The sequence below is a fragment of the Phragmites australis genome, chromosome 13, assembly GCF_958298935.1.
Source record: "Phragmites australis chromosome 13, lpPhrAust1.1, whole genome shotgun sequence".
Taxonomy (NCBI): domain Eukaryota; kingdom Viridiplantae; phylum Streptophyta; class Magnoliopsida; order Poales; family Poaceae; genus Phragmites; species Phragmites australis.
The window spans coordinates 617,049-635,568 of NC_084933.1; the positions used below are offsets into that span (position 1 = coordinate 617,049).

At 40.2% G+C, this 18,520-nt stretch overlaps 2 protein-coding genes across 3 annotated transcripts; one reads left to right on the forward strand and one right to left on the reverse strand.

The window, feature by feature from the left end:
- Positions 1–573: 573 nt before the first annotated feature.
- Positions 574–4,073, reverse strand: LOC133888797 (mitochondrial ATP-independent inner membrane protease subunit 2). The gene is made up of 5 exons (XM_062329161.1): positions 3,745–4,073; positions 3,064–3,239; positions 1,475–1,658; positions 906–1,012; positions 574–814 (listed from the first exon to the last, which is right to left on the reverse strand). The coding sequence occupies exons 1-5, from the start codon at positions 3,814–3,816 to the stop codon at positions 733–735; spliced, it is 621 nt and encodes a 206-aa protein (XP_062185145.1). The 5' UTR covers positions 3,817–4,073; the 3' UTR covers positions 574–732.
- Positions 4,074–10,974: 6,901 nt separating this feature from the next.
- On the forward strand, positions 10,975–14,513 carry LOC133888958 (protein SICKLE-like). 2 transcript variants are annotated; one of them, XM_062329373.1, is made up of 3 exons: positions 10,975–11,342; positions 13,446–13,490; positions 13,587–14,513. In XM_062329373.1, the coding sequence occupies exons 1-3, from the start codon at positions 11,003–11,005 to the stop codon at positions 14,231–14,233; spliced, it is 1,032 nt and encodes a 343-aa protein (XP_062185357.1). In that variant the 5' UTR covers positions 10,975–11,002; the 3' UTR covers positions 14,234–14,513. The 2 variants fall into 2 exon arrangements, with proteins under 2 accessions (XP_062185357.1, XP_062185358.1); XM_062329374.1 differs by lacking the exon at positions 13,446–13,490.
- The last annotated feature ends 4,007 nt before the right edge of the window (positions 14,514–18,520 follow it).

Here is an 18,520-nt window from a genome sequence, read left to right on the forward strand (position 1 = left end):
CATTGCCGTTCTTTTAAAAGAAGCCGAAATTTGTTTGGCGACATGTTCCCTTGATGTATATATGGCTCTTATCACTGGTTAGCTAAGTTAGCTAAGGTTGGGTCTTTTACTAGCTGATGATGACAGACCCCGTTGTTGGGAAGGCCGTGTGCCAGTCTAATACTAATGGCCCAGTTCTCTCAAAAAGTTTTTTTTGAATTAAAAGCTCTCTCAAAAAGTGCAAATCCCAGTTTTCTCAGTTATGCTGTGCTGCAAATACTAGCTCACGATTTGTGAAGTCCATCTGATGGTATTATGACATTGAAATTGATCGACCGAGTAAGTTTGAGGATATATTTGATAATTTCTTTGTGTGTTTCATTCCTTTGGATCTCAGCGTTCTTGATGGTTTCTCGAGTGATTGCGCTGCAAGACGCAACAGCTCAGCATCCATTCTCACAGAATACAACCTACAAGAAACCTCTGTTGCGCTTTGATTTCACCTAGCTAAAGAAATATATAATGTCAAAGTCAGGTATCACAGTCACACAACCGATGGCACCAACAGTGAAGTAAACTTGGGAAAAATCAAGATTCAGCAACCCGTGTGGGTTATTTCTTACGATGATTAGTGACTTCTACACAGGTAAATGGCGAACAACATTCCGATGGGGGTTCTACTTGCAAGTTCCAAATAACAAAATCCACGAAGATAAAAAGTTACACCACAGCATGTCAAAAGCATCAAGTATCTTACATCTTATTATTCTTTGCCATCTCTTCCACGTCGAGCTCTACTGCCAAAACTGGTGTGTCCTGGTTCATGGCCATGCCGCTGTTGCAGAGACAATTGGAACAAATACTCAGTTCACACGTAGGTATTAGATGACATGAGAGACAGAGCTGAATGGACCATATGAACCAACCTGTTCTCGACTGGACCGTGATCCACAGCTGTTCTTAAAGAGTATATCACTCGTCCAAGGATGTCAGTCATAGGCACAGGTCCAAACAAACGGCTATCTCTAGCTTCCTGTCACCAAAACAACCATGAAAAATTACAAAAAAAGGCTTTTGCTGAAACACAATACTACCTCCGATCCATTTAGGTTTGTCCTAAGTCAAATCTTTGTAACTTTGACCATCCATAACCGAAACATCATATAGGTTAACAACATAAGATTGATGTAACTAGATTCACCATGAAAAATACTTTCATAATATATAACTCTTCCCATTTGAAATAATATATTTTTTATAGATATTATTAGCCAAAGTGTCGTATTGGAGACCATGTCCATGTCCTAATGGATTTATATTTGGGATCAGAGGAAGTATGCTTTATTCACTAAATCCACACTTTATGCATCTACAGTCGAGGACGTGACAAAATCTCAGTTTTACACAACAAAGTTGATATATTTTGGTACAATACCAACTAACAGAATTATGCATGTTACTGCTTCATGCATCAATAGCTCAATAACATACATACCTTTGGTTTTAGGGCTTGGTTGTCTGCCAGGACCCAGCACTGGTCTTTGTCAAGTACAAATGGTTCATCCTTCTCGTCATTAGAGACCATCTCATAGCCTTCCAGGGCAGCCAGTCGTCGAATAATTAAATCATCAGACTTCTCTGGGTCTTTTAACAAGACGACGTCCCCAACAAAGACTTGTCTGTGAGGATAATTTTGATGCATAAAAGACTACGTTATGGAGATATTGATGCCAAAGCTGTCCCAATAAACATATTTAGTTACTATTTGAAAAGGACTCCAAGCAATATATAATGCTAAATGTTCTTTGACATATCTATTATCTGAAGAGACCCTATGAACCAACCAAACCAAGCATCCTTCATGTCATGCTTTAAGTGAGTTCGTACAAAAAAAAAAGCATAATAATGCTTATTCCATCAGTTTATTTAAAAGGAGGTATCAGGTATCGGTCAGTCCAGCACAATACATGACAGAACCTTGAGAATTAACTAAACTTCACATAATCAACACAGTTTGAAAATCATGATGTTTTATACAAAGCAGAAAACTACATTAGTAAAAGGGGATCCAATCTCTCAAATGGTATGCACATCAAACTAAATTAGGCATCATTACAAGAAAGGAATGCGCCCAACAGAAGCCAATGTGGTACTAGGGGCTGGGGGTTAGTCTCACCTTGTTAATTAAAGTTTATTAATAAAAATGCAAATGACTTTGTGAGAGCATGGTCTATCCAGCATGCAGTTAGGCCTGGTCATTACATAAATCTACACCAAACCCTATTTCTGGTCCATATCCTAGTTGTGTCTAGTGAGCAAAACCATCATCTAGATCTATATCTATTGTGCTAGTCCCAACGGCATCCCCAAGCAGTGAATAACTTCCCCACATGAGTTGCGGCCATCAATAGCAATAGAACAACAAAATCCAGTACTCAGTTTACAAATTATCAAAAGTTATGTGCCCTGTAATATGTGACTGACATTTTGCTATTTTCGCTGACAAATGTCAACTAAATTTCAGAATCAACATTAGTAGTGGAGGTGGTTAACACACCATCACGGTAATGAGACTATATTGCACCCTGATTCCGTGTTCACACGATTGGTGAGCAACACCAAAAAAAATGTTGGGAAAAATCTCAGTATGAGAAAGAACAGCATATAAATTTAATACTTACAAAAAAATTAAGTTGGAACACTTAATAAAGGCAGAAACACTTCCAGAGTTCAGTACTTACAGTACAGACTAGTTCAGTAGGTTTAGATGTTAAGAGGGTCAGGAAAGGACTAAAAATGTGAATGGGAGGATTGCAAAGCAAAATTATAGGTGTAAATGTTCAAAAATGGCACTGCCAAGATTTCAATCAAATTTATGGAATGGGCAAGTATTTCAATTGTCACTTAAACTGCTCCTGCTATTCAATTTTTTAACTAGCATGCACAGAGTTATTGTTCAACGACAATATAAACATTAGGGACAAGCATAGATTGCTTGATAACAAATATCATGCTAGAGATTGGCAACATCAAAAGAGAGGCGCAGCTAACAGAGGGTAGAGGAGAAGGAAAGTAGGTGATCACGTGGGGCTTAAATTGGCGAGCTTTCTGACAAGGAGGGTTCCTCCAGTCGCAGATACAATGGGGGCCATGGCCTCTCCACCTTTGGTCCAGTGTGTGTAGGTGAGCTTGCCTTGGAAAAAGCTTTTCCATATCGCATCAGTTAGCTCCGTACTGTTGATCTGGCCGACATTATACTTCTGCATGGATACAGATGTAAATATATATGAATGAAGAAAAGAACTGAAAAAAAAAATAGTAACATGATGAGACAACAAAAGGGAAATTTTTTGACACTGTACTTGCAGTTTATCCATGGATAAGATCGTCATGGCAACCTGTAGACGATAGAACCAAGGTAGGAGAAGCAAGGAAATGTGGACTAATGTGTATGGCACTACTACCTAGTTGAGACTGCTGATGGATTGATTGTTGCAAGGTACAATTTGGTGTGAAGTTACACTTTTTGATATCCTTTCCTATGGTCTAGCTGCTTCCCTTGGGTAGCTTAATTGGCTCCAAATCCAAGAGTATGGCAGTGTTGGTTCGATCAAGGACAAATCGATCCAACAGTATAGTACAAGTGGCAGACAGACAGATGAAAAGGACGGGAAGAGAAGAGAGGATAGAGACTGCTAGTAGCACGCACGGATCTAGAGAGAGAAGAGGAGGTAGAGGAAGCATGGGGTAGGAGGAGATGGATACCTTCCATGAGAGGGAGATGGAGTACTCGAACTTGTGGGCGGCGTAGCGGAACCACGTCGACAGCGAAACCATCCTCCTTAACCTCCTCTTGATTGTCTCCTGTACTGAACCCCTCGCCTCCTCGGGGATTCCTCCCGCCTACACGGCGGCGGCGGCGGCGGCGGCTGGTATAGTACTACCCAGTCCCTAGTCAGAGGAGACTCCCAAAGGAAGGGCCAAGGGGGGAGGCGAAGCACGGTGAGGGCGACCGGAGCTGAGGAAGAAGAGGCGAGGCGGAGGCGCAGCAGGGGATATTTTCTTTGTTTTTTTTCCTTGCTGGGTTTACTCTTTTGCCCGCCTGTATTATAGGGTTTTTTCATTTTATATTTCTTAAAACGAAAAATTGCAAAAAAAAATCGCCCGTTTTGAAAAATCGCACATATTTTACCTTCAGTGCAAGGACAGCGTTGGGCATGGGAGTTTACTTGTCAAACACCCATTTTTTTCCTTTTAGAAAGTTTTGTATTTGATAAAGAGATTGTCTCTCAGAACAAATAAATCTTAGAAAAAAGGAAAGAGTATATCTAGTTAGGGTTTCTTACCAACGAATCATAAGTTGGCGGAGAGGAGAGTGCAGTGACATAAGAGGTGGAGAGCAACAGGGGCAGACGGCGGAGAGCTGCACACTCGCGTCTGAACAGGGCCAGAGCGGAGGGGATAGAGGAAAGTGGAGAATTGGCGTCAATTGGTTTCACTCTAAGGTGTCATTTTGATATTTAGAAAAGAGAGGTGGGAAATTTTGATGTCTATTTGAATTAAAGCCAAAATTTGACCGATCAAATTTTTCTATACAAGATTTTGACTCAAAGAAGCCAAGCTACGTAAGATTCTGATGTTTAAAATGGCTGTTTCAATTTTTGACGGCCAAAATTTTAAGTCTTAAACCAAACACTGTTCTATTTGCTTCCATTTTAACATAATCCTAATTTTAATATGAACAGATTTTAACTCGGTTACTTGAGTCGACAACCAAACAGCCCAGAACCCATCCAATCCAGAGGAATCAGTTATGAATGAGAAACTAGGAGCGCGTCGTCACCACATGACTCTCTCCGCCTGCCATCACACTCGACGCACACGCTTCTCGGAAGGCAGATTTGATCGCTCCGCACGCTTGGGATGGGGCTCCATTGATATTCCCCGCGAGCAGTCCATTTGGATCTCGTCCCCTTCCATTGTTTCTTCTTCTCGTTTGCCTCTCAGCCTGTGCCTGCTAAAGGAGTGGAAACAACCGAGATGGGTGGCGACAAGCTTCCTGGAGACACGATTGTTTTTTCTTTTCTTTTTCCTGATTTTATCCCAAACCCAACTTAACACATCCAAACAAGGGAATGGTAAAAAATCTTGTATCACTATCCCAAACCTTGCAACTTAGAGCAATTTCGACTCATTCCTTATTTCTGGTTCCTATTCTTCTGAACAGAGAATTCTTTATTCATATTTTCTTCCTATTTTATAACGTGCTTATGTGATAACTGCTCTTACAACGCGTGTGTTTGTGTTGCAACTCCTCTTACAAATTCTTGTAACGTGTGTGCTTACGTAGTAACTGTTCTTACAACACGTGTGCTTGTGTTGCAATTTCTTTATAAATTTTTATAGCGTGTGTGCTTATGTGGTAACTACTCTTACAACATGTGTATTTATATTGTAACTGCTCTTATAACATATGTGCTTGTGTGACAATTGCTCTTACAAAATCTGATAACACGTGTGCTTATGTGATAACTGCTCTTATAACACGTGTATTTATATGATAACTGCTCTTACAACGCGTATATTTATGTGGTGATTGCTCTTACAACATATGTTCTTGTATGGTAACTGCTCTTACAAATTCTTATAATATTTGTGTTTGTGTGGTAACTGCTTTTACAATACGTGTGTTTGGGTGGTAACTGTACTTATAACACGTATACTTGTGTAACAACTACTCTTACAGATTCTTACAACACGTGTGCTTGTGAGATAACTGCTATTACAATATGTTTGTTTATATGGTAAATACTCTTACAACATGTGTTCACCTATCAGTCCTCACCTGCTCTCTCTCCCCCTCTCATCTCCTCACCTGCGCAAGAGCATAAACATGTGGATAGAAAATCAGAGTTGGTTAGGAAGCTGGTTGGAGAGGTTTTTATTATTATTTTTGCTAAAATTTAAGATAAGGAGAGGAGTAAGAGCCTATTAGAGTTACTCTTACAACCCATCCCATTCCGTTGTCCCAAATCATCCTGCATCCAAGCGTCACCTAAAGGTAAAAATGATTTTCTCATGAGGGCTGAGATGATAAAAGAAAATTAAATTAAATTAACATTGCATAATGGCAAAAAAAAAAATTTAAAGAGACAGTATTTTGAGTGGCAATTATGTGAACCAATCTTTGGAGTGGAAAAAATATTAAGCCTACTTTTTAAAGTGACACAAATCTAAATTTCTCATGTGAGGCTCTGTGCTAGAGTGTGAGCCGATCCCAGCCGTTACATGGTGAGGTCTGAAGGGCCAAAGAAAAGTATTATATAGAGAATAAATAGAACATGAGTATTAAATAGAAAGTAACACAATATGAATTTTTTTCGAGTGAATACAATATGAACGACGAAGTACTACATGCTTCTATGTTATTAAGTAGACAGTAGAGTTAATAATTAAATTTTAGAATAATTAGCTAAAATATTTAGTTATTTTAGTTTTTGTCACCGCTAAGAAGTGGCTTCGCTTATTTACCAGATGATTTTATATTTCATTTACACGAGTGGTATCATAATCAAATGGTCAATCTTTTCAGTGGCAAATTATCATTTTATTCTTTAGAAATATACTAGAAAAATCCTATTAAAGTTAAATTATTTGTGTATTCAAAATTATTGAGTATGGTACCAAGCCACGTCAATCAATGTAGATTAATGCTTATAACCTAAGAAAATGGATCAAAATTATCTAAAGAGTACACTCTAAGGAGATAATATATAAGATGGAGAGTATGAGTATGAAAACATCTCTAAGATTTCAAAATACTACTTGAATTTTCTTCGGACTTTGCTTTAAGATGTGAGGACAAAAAATTCTTTTGCAACGAAGTGCGGGATTAATACTAAGATGTATATAAGGCTCACCTCTAAGCAGTACCACCAACATCTCTAGACCGACTATCGGAAGGTCCCCTCCTTAGCAAAATTATTTAGGGGTTGTTTGGTTCTTGTCTTCAGCAAGTTAAGCTGAAATTTGATTACATCTAGAAATTTTGGCTTCCATTTAATTTAAAGTTAAAATTTAGCCGTGTCACGAAAAACCGATCAAATTTTTTCTATAGCAAAATTAGACAAGATTTTTAGTCTAAAATGACTGTACTAATTTTTGACCGACCAAATTTTAACTAACATAAACCAAACACTATTAACATGATTATATAACCTCAATTTTATTATAATCAAATTTTAACTTAACCTTCTATAGGCTAAAACCAAACAGCCTCTTACACTGACCGATCTGTACTCCAAATAAAGATCAAGAATAGCATCCGCTTGAAAAAGGGTCGCAGACAAGTACATCACAGGACAACACTGACACATTGTTTGACACGCGAGAGGACATACAAAGAGACAGTAACTCGTAAGCATCTTTGACTCACATGTAAATAATAATGAAGTAACTTGTAAATAATAATGAAGTAACGTGTATATACATAAAAGAATGTAAATGATTCGTAAGCACATTTTTTTAGTGAGACAAATGAGAGTGGAATTTTGTGTGTATGGGTGAAATCTGTAATCTACGAAAGGGATTTTTAAATTTTAAGTACATATATATGTTGTATATTTAAGCATTTTCGAGCTGAATCTATGCACACTATTTTCATATGCAAATCTAAATGCATACGATTTATCACAGACAACTTAAGGTGATAACACTCTTCTCGGTCACTATCAGCGACCGTTCATCACTCATGTCTATGGCTGCCATCACTATCAGTTGAAACTATATATACTATGACATCTCAGGCCTTCAAAATGACATAAAATGAAAAGGGACGGTTCCGTTTCTTCAGGTAGAGCTCCTGCAAGCAGGGGAATTGTTGTCAGATGTTTAATTTTCCAGAGCGCTACAGGCAGAACAAGATATTCCAAAGTAAAAGCCTCAAGCTATATTTTTTTCACATTTCTTTCATGCTGCTGTAAACATGTGCAACTTAAATTTATTTGCATTCAAATACTAAAATGCTTCTCCACTTTGTAAACAGGTTCTGATGCCATTGATACCCATGGTGTACGTGACAGTTATGGTAAAAATAAGTGCAGCAGCAAAAATAAGTCAAATGGAGTAAACTTCCTACAAAGGGCTCAATGCATTAGGGTTGATATTAAGGTACATATAGACTTAATGAATATGAGCACAGTCTCTGATTGAAAACCCAAAATATAAAAAGTTTCTAATTGACATGTACAATACCTCCACCGCATAAGCCACTCTCAGTAAGCTTGCCTCACCTATGGACAACCTATCAGTTGCAAACCTATAGGCAGGGCTATCAAAAAAGTTCGTAGCTCATGACCTACTCGAACTCGGCTCGCTAAAAGTTCTATTCGAGATCGATCGCCTAAGATTCGAGCCGAGCTTGAGAGCCTCTTATCCTATTTAATAATTTAACCATTTATACGTTTGATTAGGAATAGAAAAGAAGATTTATTAACAATTTATATGTTTGATTAAAAATAGAGAAGAAAATTTATGAATTTTATCTATTAACGAGTCTACTCAAGCCTACTCGAGCCAAACTGAGCTTCAGTCGAGTCGAGCTCAACTTGTTGACAGCCCTACCTGTAGGAAGGTCTTCCTTATCATGACCAACCTGAAAACAGAAATAGCAACATATCAACGAATTACGGTTTTTCTCAAAATCCTCAAATCTTTTGTAGATTTTTTCCAAACACTTCCACAGAATTTGTATATCAGAAATAATGTCAATGTCATGCCTCAATATTTATGCATCAATAATCCAAAAATTATCACTTTATAGTTTATACTTTATACAGATGCTATATGTACATGACACTACTTATAGGCACAGTTATTGCTGGCAAACCAAGAAGGTTTCCGGCTATGATGAATCACATCAGTAAAAGGTGTATTTTGATCTCTATAGGCATATATCCTGTAACACCCTACTTTGCAACTTAAGCTTATTTTTATTAAAATGTAAAATTTTAGCAACACCTATTTTGTAATTTGAGGTATAATTGGTAAAACATCACTAGCAAGTCATAATATGATACAAGCAATATCAAGACTCCTTATGACTTGATCAAGCCATACAACCTTTTTCAACGCAAATGAGATCAAAGCTCCTTTACACCAAAAGCTTATCTCGAGAACGAGCATCGCACTTTTAGCTAAGTTCATAGAGTGAATTAGAATATAAACAGTTTGAAACATGTAAGCTTCTAATCCAAGTCCCTTATGCTCGCCAAAATGATATAAATGTACCTACGAAAGAATTAATGGGGGTAAGCAATATCATGATTGTTTTTAAATCTCAGCAAGTAACGACTGTGAATATAAACATCTCATCTAGTTAAAGAGTAATTTAGAAACAACCATTGTACTCACAAAGAAAGGCCAAGGCATATGAATTTAAAGGGAGTATTCTTCCACATGACATAATGTCCGTCAACACAACAATAACAACAACAATCTCTGACACAATCTCTCATATATTATGACATTAGATTCTTCAATATTATGTGTTCTTCAAATATTGTATAAATATATGAATGTCATGATGCAACTCCATTTGAGAGTTTTGTGCTAGACGATGCCAGCAGCCTCTTATGCAACTCCATATACCGGTATGAGTCACGACACGATGGCGGTGATTGGCTTTTTATCGTCATATGAAATGCATAAGTGCATATGTATGCATGTGAATTGACATCCATTCTTAATTCGTCTTTTGATAACTCCTCATGATGAACAACACCATTACCAATCCATGATGCTAATGACATAATCAAAATCAATAAAATGGCATGGATTTAATTCATCAAATGCAATATCATCCATGATTTGAATAAATTAGAAAACGCCAAATACTTCAGTCTATTTGCAAAATAAGTAAGATACAAATATAAATATAGCACTGAACTTCACCCTTACGTTACTTGCATTTTACCGATGGCACTGTAGGGATGTCATTTAAACGTAGCATTGAATAAGTAGGAAGGTGCCTATGATAGAGTTGCGGTCATATCTGATATGACCGCAACTTTATCATAGGCGCCATGAACGACATCTGCACGAAGAACAACCTTAATCTAATGCAGGGAGTTCGGTCACAAAGAACTTGGTGGTTGAGCTCCCGTCTCCATAGGTGATCTTGAACTGGCATGGCGATGTCGATGAGCAGGCCAGTTTGCCACCGGCCCCAAACCCTAGCCTAACAATTCGACACCCGGGCTATATAAACCCTCGAGACCCTCCCCTAGAGCATCACAAACACCTTCGCTACTTCCCCTTCGGTTTCCAGAGCTCAAGAGCCGCTTGAGAGCCCTCCCGTCGAGTTGTGGTACCTACGGCGACTTCCAGGTCGATGAAACTACCATTGCAGTACCTGTGAGAAATGTATGAAAGAACAAATGAACTAGAGAGCTTTCAGTCGATGTGGAGGTTTGCAAGTAAATTGGTCGTTCATCACATTACTCCTAACTCTTGTGCCTTGGATCATGCTATCCACGCGTATGACTGTCCTCTTGGTGCTCTTTTTCATGGCACTGAAGAGCTCTGCCTTGAATACTGACGATCGAGCTGCAACAATATATCTATGCGTCCTAAATGGCAACTTTGAACGTGATGTTGTTTAGAATTAATGTGTAACAAAATACGATTCCATATCAACATATTTTAGTTTTTTTATTTTTTAAAAAAATTCAATAATTTGAATGTACTAGTTAAATATTTTGAAAAAAATAAATCAATATTTTATGTAAAAAATTGAAATATTATATAAAAATGTTGAATCGAGTCATTCAAAATGTTGAAAGGCACAAAAGTATAGATATAGTACATAATTATTAATGACATGGATTAGAAGAAAAAAAAAAGAAAATATTGAACTGGTTTTAGAAATTTTTTTATCTAAATATTTAAATATTGAATGCACAAAATTAGAAATATAATTAATGGGTCACTAGGATTAGGAAAGTGAAAGAAAAAGAAGGGGGAGATGGACGAGCACCAAGTGGAGTCCTCCTCCTCCTCCAAGCGCCGGGAGCGCCTCCTCGCCCTCCGCTCCGCCGCCAACGCATCGCCGGCGGCGGATCCTCCCCTGTTGCCTGCGGGGAGCCTCCTCCCGGACCCCGACCCCGACCCCGCGGGGGACCATGCCTCCTCCCCGCACCCGCACCCGCGCTCGCCCCAGCGATTCGACTACTACACCAACCCCGCCGCCGCCTTCTCCTCCTCCTCCTCCTACTCCGGCGGCGGCAGCAATCCCACGTGGTCCCACAGGCGCAAGAGTCCTCCCAACTGCTACCCCACGTCTCCTGCCCCGCCGCCGCCTTACGGTCCGTACCCTGCCCTAACCTACTACTAGCTAGGCTGATGTTTGTCTTCTCCCTACTAATGTTCGATTAGGGTTACATACACGCGTGCCGTGCTTTGCTTACATCTTAGGGTTTAGTTCAATCGATTCTATTTACAGGATTACACTACCAGGCCCTGACAGTTTCACTTTCAGGATTATTACTAGTCTCTAATTTTGATGGGCTGCCGTTATTCGATTTCGCCCTACTCCTTATTGAATTTAAAGCTTAACAAAACCCTCCCTACTACAAGTCTAGAACAAATCTCAACCTATAGGTTAAGGGGGAAAAAGATAGATGCAGGCTTGTTGGAAACCTATAAGTTGGTTATGCCCAACAATACAGCTATACAACTCAATCTAGGTGAATCAACAAGTGTTACTCATCTTTGCTTTCAGTTTTGTCCACATTATTTGTTTGGGGTTTACACATTCTTAGACAACTAACTTAGCATTAAGGGTTTTTCTTCCTAGTTGGGTCATTCAGATTGGGGTTTTCTATGCGTTCTGTTGGCAATGGCTGAGCTTGCGCCTAAACGAAGCAGCTTTTTTAGATGAATTGGACTGTCAGGAATCAGGATAGCGTGTATGTTGTTAAATCAAGAACTCCCTTTGCTTGAGATCTGTAAATTTTATGTAGGATGACATAAGCAAGTAAGCACCTACTTCAGAATCCTGTCCTGACCATTTTTCTGACTTTGCTTGTTTAGCTGAACTAGGGAACTATGGTAGTTACTATCCTCAACACCAGCACTATATGGCCCTATCATCCATTCACTACCCATCCCTGATGCCACCACCAGCCTTTGGCGAAGTCTTATGCAGTTCCATACTCCAATTTCAGGATACCAAGGAACTCCCCCTGGTGCTCCACCTCACTGGGGCCCACGTTCTGCATCTCCAGCTTGAGGTTCATATCCAAATTTACCTAGCTTTGGGTTCAGACTTCAGACACACTAATCCTAGCCAAGGGGGCAACCAGATAAATTATGGACCAAGAGGTAGCCCATACTCATCTTATGGACAAGGTAGAGGCCAAAACTGTTACACAAGCACAGGTTTAAGGGGGGGAGAGGGGGAAGGTGCGGCGCTGGTTTTCAGAAACGTTCTGGATGGCAATACCAGAGGAGCTACTTCAAGTGCATGGTTGATGACCCTTGGATGGACTTGCAACCTATTGTTGGCAATATACTAATACCCGGAGATACTTCAAGTGTTAAAGAAGAATCAAAGCAACCTACCACTGTTTAGATCATCGTTGCTTTCAATTTATTCCAGGACATCTGTATGCGGCGTACACATTATGATATAACTAACTTATTATTAAGGATAGTGTTCTTGGGTATGCATATAGTGGTACCATCCTGGGGGTTTCTATGTGTTCTATCAGGTCGGGACATACATAATTTTGCTTGAATGGGGCTACATTCTGATTTAATTTCTCTACAAGTGTTACAGTTGAATTGAAAAGGCTTGCTTCTGTTTTGAAGCTACTCTCTGTTTAATCTAATCATCTCTTGAGCATAATTTAGATTCTTTTATTCGATTCCAAATGCCAATATACGGATGTTGCATGTTTGAGACTATCAGATCAGTTAGGGATCTTTATTCTGCACTCTTGCTTACTGGTTTGTTAGCTGAGGAATTAGATGGTTAAGCAGTAAAGCATAAAAATTTTGTTGTATCTACTTCACCTCAGACTGATGTTATAGGATTACAGTTTAAACGGTATGTGTAAGATTGAATTTTTTGGGCATTCAGACATGTTTCTTATAACACTTCATTATACTGAAATTCGGTTAACCATAGAAACCAAAGGATGGCACTAAGAATTGACTTGCAATTATGAAAAACAGTAGCCTTACAGTAGTGGCATAATGGATATTGATTGATTGAAGTCTAAAACGCTTTCATTTTACTTATGCTGTGTGCAGTAAGGCTGCTTAATGTTTTGGGTGGCTGTTTGCATTAACATGTGACGATTACCATCATCTATTGGTTCTCACTTGTTTAGCGTAACAGTGCTGTTTTATCCTTTTGTTTCCTGTATGCTTTGATCTTTATTAATGACTCTAGCTCCTTTTAGGAGAACCAGACTGTCTGGATAGGGAGCATAAAGGCATTTTGTTAGGTTGAGAATCTTTTTTTTTTCAATTTTCATGTAGGATGTCATCACTACTGCAGAATCTCATCCTGACCATTTCTTCTTTTAACTTTGCCTGTTTAGCTGGACCAGGGAACTATGGTAGCAACTATCCTCTGCCACACCAGCACCTTATGGCTCCGTCACCAATTCACTCCCCATCCCTGATGGCACAAGATGCACCAGGGAGCAGTCAATGGCGAAGTCCTATGCAGTTCCAGGATCCAATGTCAGGATACCAAGGAACTCCTCCTGGTGCTCCTCCTCCTTGGGGCCTGCATTCTGGGTCTCCAGCTCGAGGTTATTATCCAAATTCACCTAGCTTTGGATTCAGGCACCCTAATCCCGGCCGAGGGGGCAGCCCGATGAATTATGGACCGAGAGGTAGCCCACACTCGTCCTACGGGCGAGGCAGGGGCCAAAACTACAACAACAGCCCAGGTTCATGGGGAAGAGGGGGAAGGGGTGGTGTTGGTTTCCAGAACCGTTCTGGATGGCAAGACCGGAGGAGCTTCTTCAACCAGTCCATGGTTGAGGACCCTTGGCAGGACTTGCAGCCTATTGTTGGCAACATACTGATCCCCAGGGGCCGCGCCAAGTCCTGGCTTCCAGAATCGTTGTGTGCGAAGAAGGAAACCCCTGCTCAAGGCCAAATTAAGTTGACATCATCAGGATTGAGCCTAGCAGAGTACCTTGACTTGTCTTTCAATGAGGCTTCTAACGAGATGTAGAGCTTTTGTATGTATCATTAGAATTGCAGATTGCTGTTGTTTTCCCTATGATTAATAGATTTTCCCTACCTTTCAATTATTGTTCCTGTTCTGTTTCACTTCTTCCGTTGCTGTAGATTCTGCTGCAGGATGTGAGAATGTGCCGCCATGTAACATTTATTACTACCATTTATGCATTTTAGCGATCCTGTTGTATCTTTCCAGTTTGTGTGCATTCTTGCTTGCACCTTTTCAGATCACGGTACCTAACATATGGTATCATGGAACCAGATGTTAAGTTGCACCTTTTGAAAGCATTTACATGCATCTGTTAATAAGAAATCAATAAAGTTTGTTGGTGAGGGAGAAAAGAAAGGGCAGAAGAAACGTTAGGTAGCAGGATTCAGTTTTTCTTTCTTTTTTTTTGATTTGAGGTGTGAAAGTGCTGCTACTTGCAATCCAGTTTGATGCACTCCATCCATCAATGCATGTGATACATATGCTGTTGTTCTGATCTAGTAGTATAATTCTAGCAGAACACAATTATCATTTTGACGATCGAGGGTTAGAGAAAAGTTGGCAAATTATGACGATCGAGGGTTAGATAAAAGTTGGCAAATTCTGTTAGGAAGAAGGTAGGAACCATATCGCTGTCAATTAAGCGTCTGTCAGACTTAGAACCGAAAATGAGTTGAAGATTGTTTTGTGTTTGTCAGAAGCGAATCCGTCTGAAGCTGGCCCCATACTCGTATGGTTTGATCTGATTTTGTTTGCTGGGGTGATGGCCACGTATCCTGGTAGTCATCATGTGCTACTCCATACATTTTTTTCCCCACTGATATTGCTTGCTAGAGTTTTTTCTCCTTTTTTCCCGAGCGAGGCAGGAGCGTTGCTGATTCAATTATGGAAGGAGTTTAAACAAAGTACAAACCACCACACTGCGAGTCCTTGCTTGCAGTGCGTCAAAACAGAGGGATTGTTACTTACCCTTCTTAATGTTCCACACGGTGTAAATGACAAGACCGTTTATATGGAAGCAAATTCTATAGGATTTGGTCCTGCGAAAGATTCTCTCCCCTATGATAATATATGTTTACTCTCTCTCCTCTTCAGCGAAGTTAAACTATTAAATCACGAGATAGATAATATAGATGATATCTCACGAAAATCTTTTTGACAGGATTCTATAGAATTTGCTTTCCGTTTATATCGTGCTGCTTGTTGTTTGGGTGCTCTTGGAGAACGTTCTCACGCCACCAATCTGCCGTGCTATCAAAGTTTTCTGGGACAAGGTTTGCAGAGCAGTTGTGCTGAGCCGTGGACATCACCCTTGACCTGATGGCCTTGGCATATGGGCATAGCATGCTTAAGTGCATGGCTGTCTCAGAGTTGATTCTGACACAAGGAGCAATTTGGTTGGTGTGACCAGCCTTTGATAACAAGATTGTCGCCTGTAGGGATTTTATTTTGGATCATGGTCCAAGCGAAAGAACTTGTATTTGTGTTCCGTCCTTGGTTTCCAAACGACATTCACGTCGAAAAGCGGTGATCAGCAAGCTGATCAGCTCCCATCCGACCTCACAGAACACACGATCAATTCTTGTAAGAGTTGGATTATCATGCTCACTTTCCCCGGTGAAGCTCCTTCCAATATGATTAATTTCTTTTAGCTCCTACTCATCGAGAGTGGTTCTGAAATCTGTCATCAGACGTCGATTCAAATAAGCATTACTCTTGTCTGCCACTTGATAGATGAGATTAAAGTCGCCTATAATAAGGCATGGCTGAGGAGAAGAAGGTCTCATGCCCTTTAGCTATTGAATACACTCTCTGGCCATTATCATCTTGAGGCCCATACACAGATGTTGCGGTCTAGTAGGTGCCATCGCATTTCATCAAAAGTTTAGCTGATACTGTATGGAATGGAGCTTTTGGTCTGATAGAGAGAAGTAGTTGCTGTGACAAGCCAAAAGGATACCTCCTCTGGTTACTTGTGCAGGCAAGACAAAACAATTATCAATGAACCAATCGCCCACTACTTCCAAGAGGATGCTTGTGCTAGCAACTGCTAATTTTGTCAACTGTATCACTGCATTTTTTTTCAGTGAGAGAGTTGAGAGTTTTTCTGGACGGAATGCATTTTGTAGGAAGGCATGTCGCCTAACCTTGCACCCTCCGCTCTGGTTGTGGCATTTGAAGCAGAGGAGGCACAATGTCAGCGAACACCTGAGCAAGAAAGGAGTTGAGCTCGGCCCCTGCTGCTTGATCAGCTTGCTGCACAACCTGTGGCTCAGTTATCGGAGCAACAGCAGTTGCCTTGTGCACATGATAAGCTACAGCCGGCCCACCGTGCACCTCCAGTCCCCTCTCTGGCCTCCGGGCCATGCACAACATCTTCCATTCCTGGGCAGATAGACGAGCATCCATTCTGCTTGCATCGATTCCTGGGAGAAGACCTGACGGACGTGCGAGGATCCCTGTGAGCTTTTCATTCAGTTTTGTTGCATTCTCTTCTCAGTAGCAGCACCAGTTTTCAAATCAGCGTACCTAACATCAGCTCAGATGGTGTTAAGTTGCACTCTTATTTTGAAAGCAGCGCAATGGACGGCATGCACTTGTTAAATTACAACTCCATGGACTTTATTTGGGAAATAGACGGCTGTCGTACAAATGAAAGAAGCAACAAATGTTTGGCGGTATGTATGTCTGTGATTTTTCTTGGTGCTTGATGAGTCACCACTCTTTTCTTGCATTGCATACAAAGTCAGCTGAGAAGGAAAAAAAGAAAATGCTGCTTTAATTTGGAGGGATCACAGTTTGGTGGCAATCTATCACTGTCTGTGTCTGAGATAGATGATAGCTGCTGTGTCGTTGTTCTCTTCTCGTGGAACGTTCTAAAATTGTAGCACAACACAATCATCATGTGTTGCACCGCAGCAGTTTGAATGTTTGACGAGAGGAGCGAAAAGTTGGCAAATTCTGTTAGGACGAAGAAAGAAAGGGGTCGATCTCTTCTCCGGCGGCTGCTGTCGAGTGTCCGTCAGACTTGGAACCATCTGAGAAGGAGTTGAAGATTGTTTTGCGTTTGGCGGAAGCGAATTCCTCAGAAGCTGGCCCCAAGAATTCTGGTATGATGGCGATGGCGATGACGATGTATCCTATCCTGGTATCGACATTGTACAACTCCAAACCTGAACATTAACTATCATGAGATGAGAGCATTGGTCTGCTGAAAAACTAGACATTGTGCCGTGGTACTAGGAGGTGATGGCACGCATGTTCAGGCTGACTCCAGATTAGATCAATTAGCAGATGATGAGATGCCACCATGCACGCATGTGAATAATCAGGGTACGGACTTTGGTGACAGTATATTATTCTCTTGTGAGATTCTCGCTCAATCTCGCCGGGGTTGGATTGGGCTTTGTTGAGGAAAGATATAATCTCCAGATAGTAGTTCACCCCAAATCGGTTGCTGATGCTTAGGCCTTCACCTCTCCATCCCCAACCTTTCTAATTTTTCTTTTCTGAAAAAATAAGATATAGTGGGAGGCGCATGCTTGTTTGTTCTTAATATATATGCGTCATCTCTGATGACATAATATAGTTAACAATCCAGAATATATAAGTAATATACTAGTAGTATATAGGGGTGGGCAATCGGGTAATACGGTTAACTTGGTTCGGTTTTTACGGTTTATAATAATTTAGGTTTTTGAAAATTTGAAACCGATTTATCCTAAGAAATATAAGAAACTGAACCTAATTAACCTATTTATTTCGGTTAAGTTATTTCAGATTTCTATTTTTAACCGAAATCTTCAAAAGGAGGAGCGAGGATTTGTCGCGCAGGCGAGAAGCAAGAGAGCAAGAGCGCGTGGGCGAGAGGTACGGGCGTGGGGCAGTGCGCTACATGCTGCCGTGGTTGCAAAGTGAAAGGGGTTAAAGGATTAGGGTATAGCTATTATGTTGAACTTATTGGGTTAGGCCAAAGTTGTATTTTACATCGATTCGGTTTATTAGGTTAGTTCAGTTTTTTAAAGTTGAAAATTGAACTACAAACTGAAAATCGGCCAGTAACATTTTAGAAACCAAAGAGAACCGAAAACCGAACAAATCACAAAAAATGGTTATTTTGGTCCGGTTTCTTTCTTCGGTTTTCAGATTATTTGCCCACCCCTGGTAGTATATACGTTACATGAGGTGCCATGGATGATTGCCAATGGCTGCCTTGATGGCGTACTAAAATGTAGAGCAGACTAGGAGGAGGAATTTAAGTTTTTTTTGCCACCCTACAAAGTTGGCTTC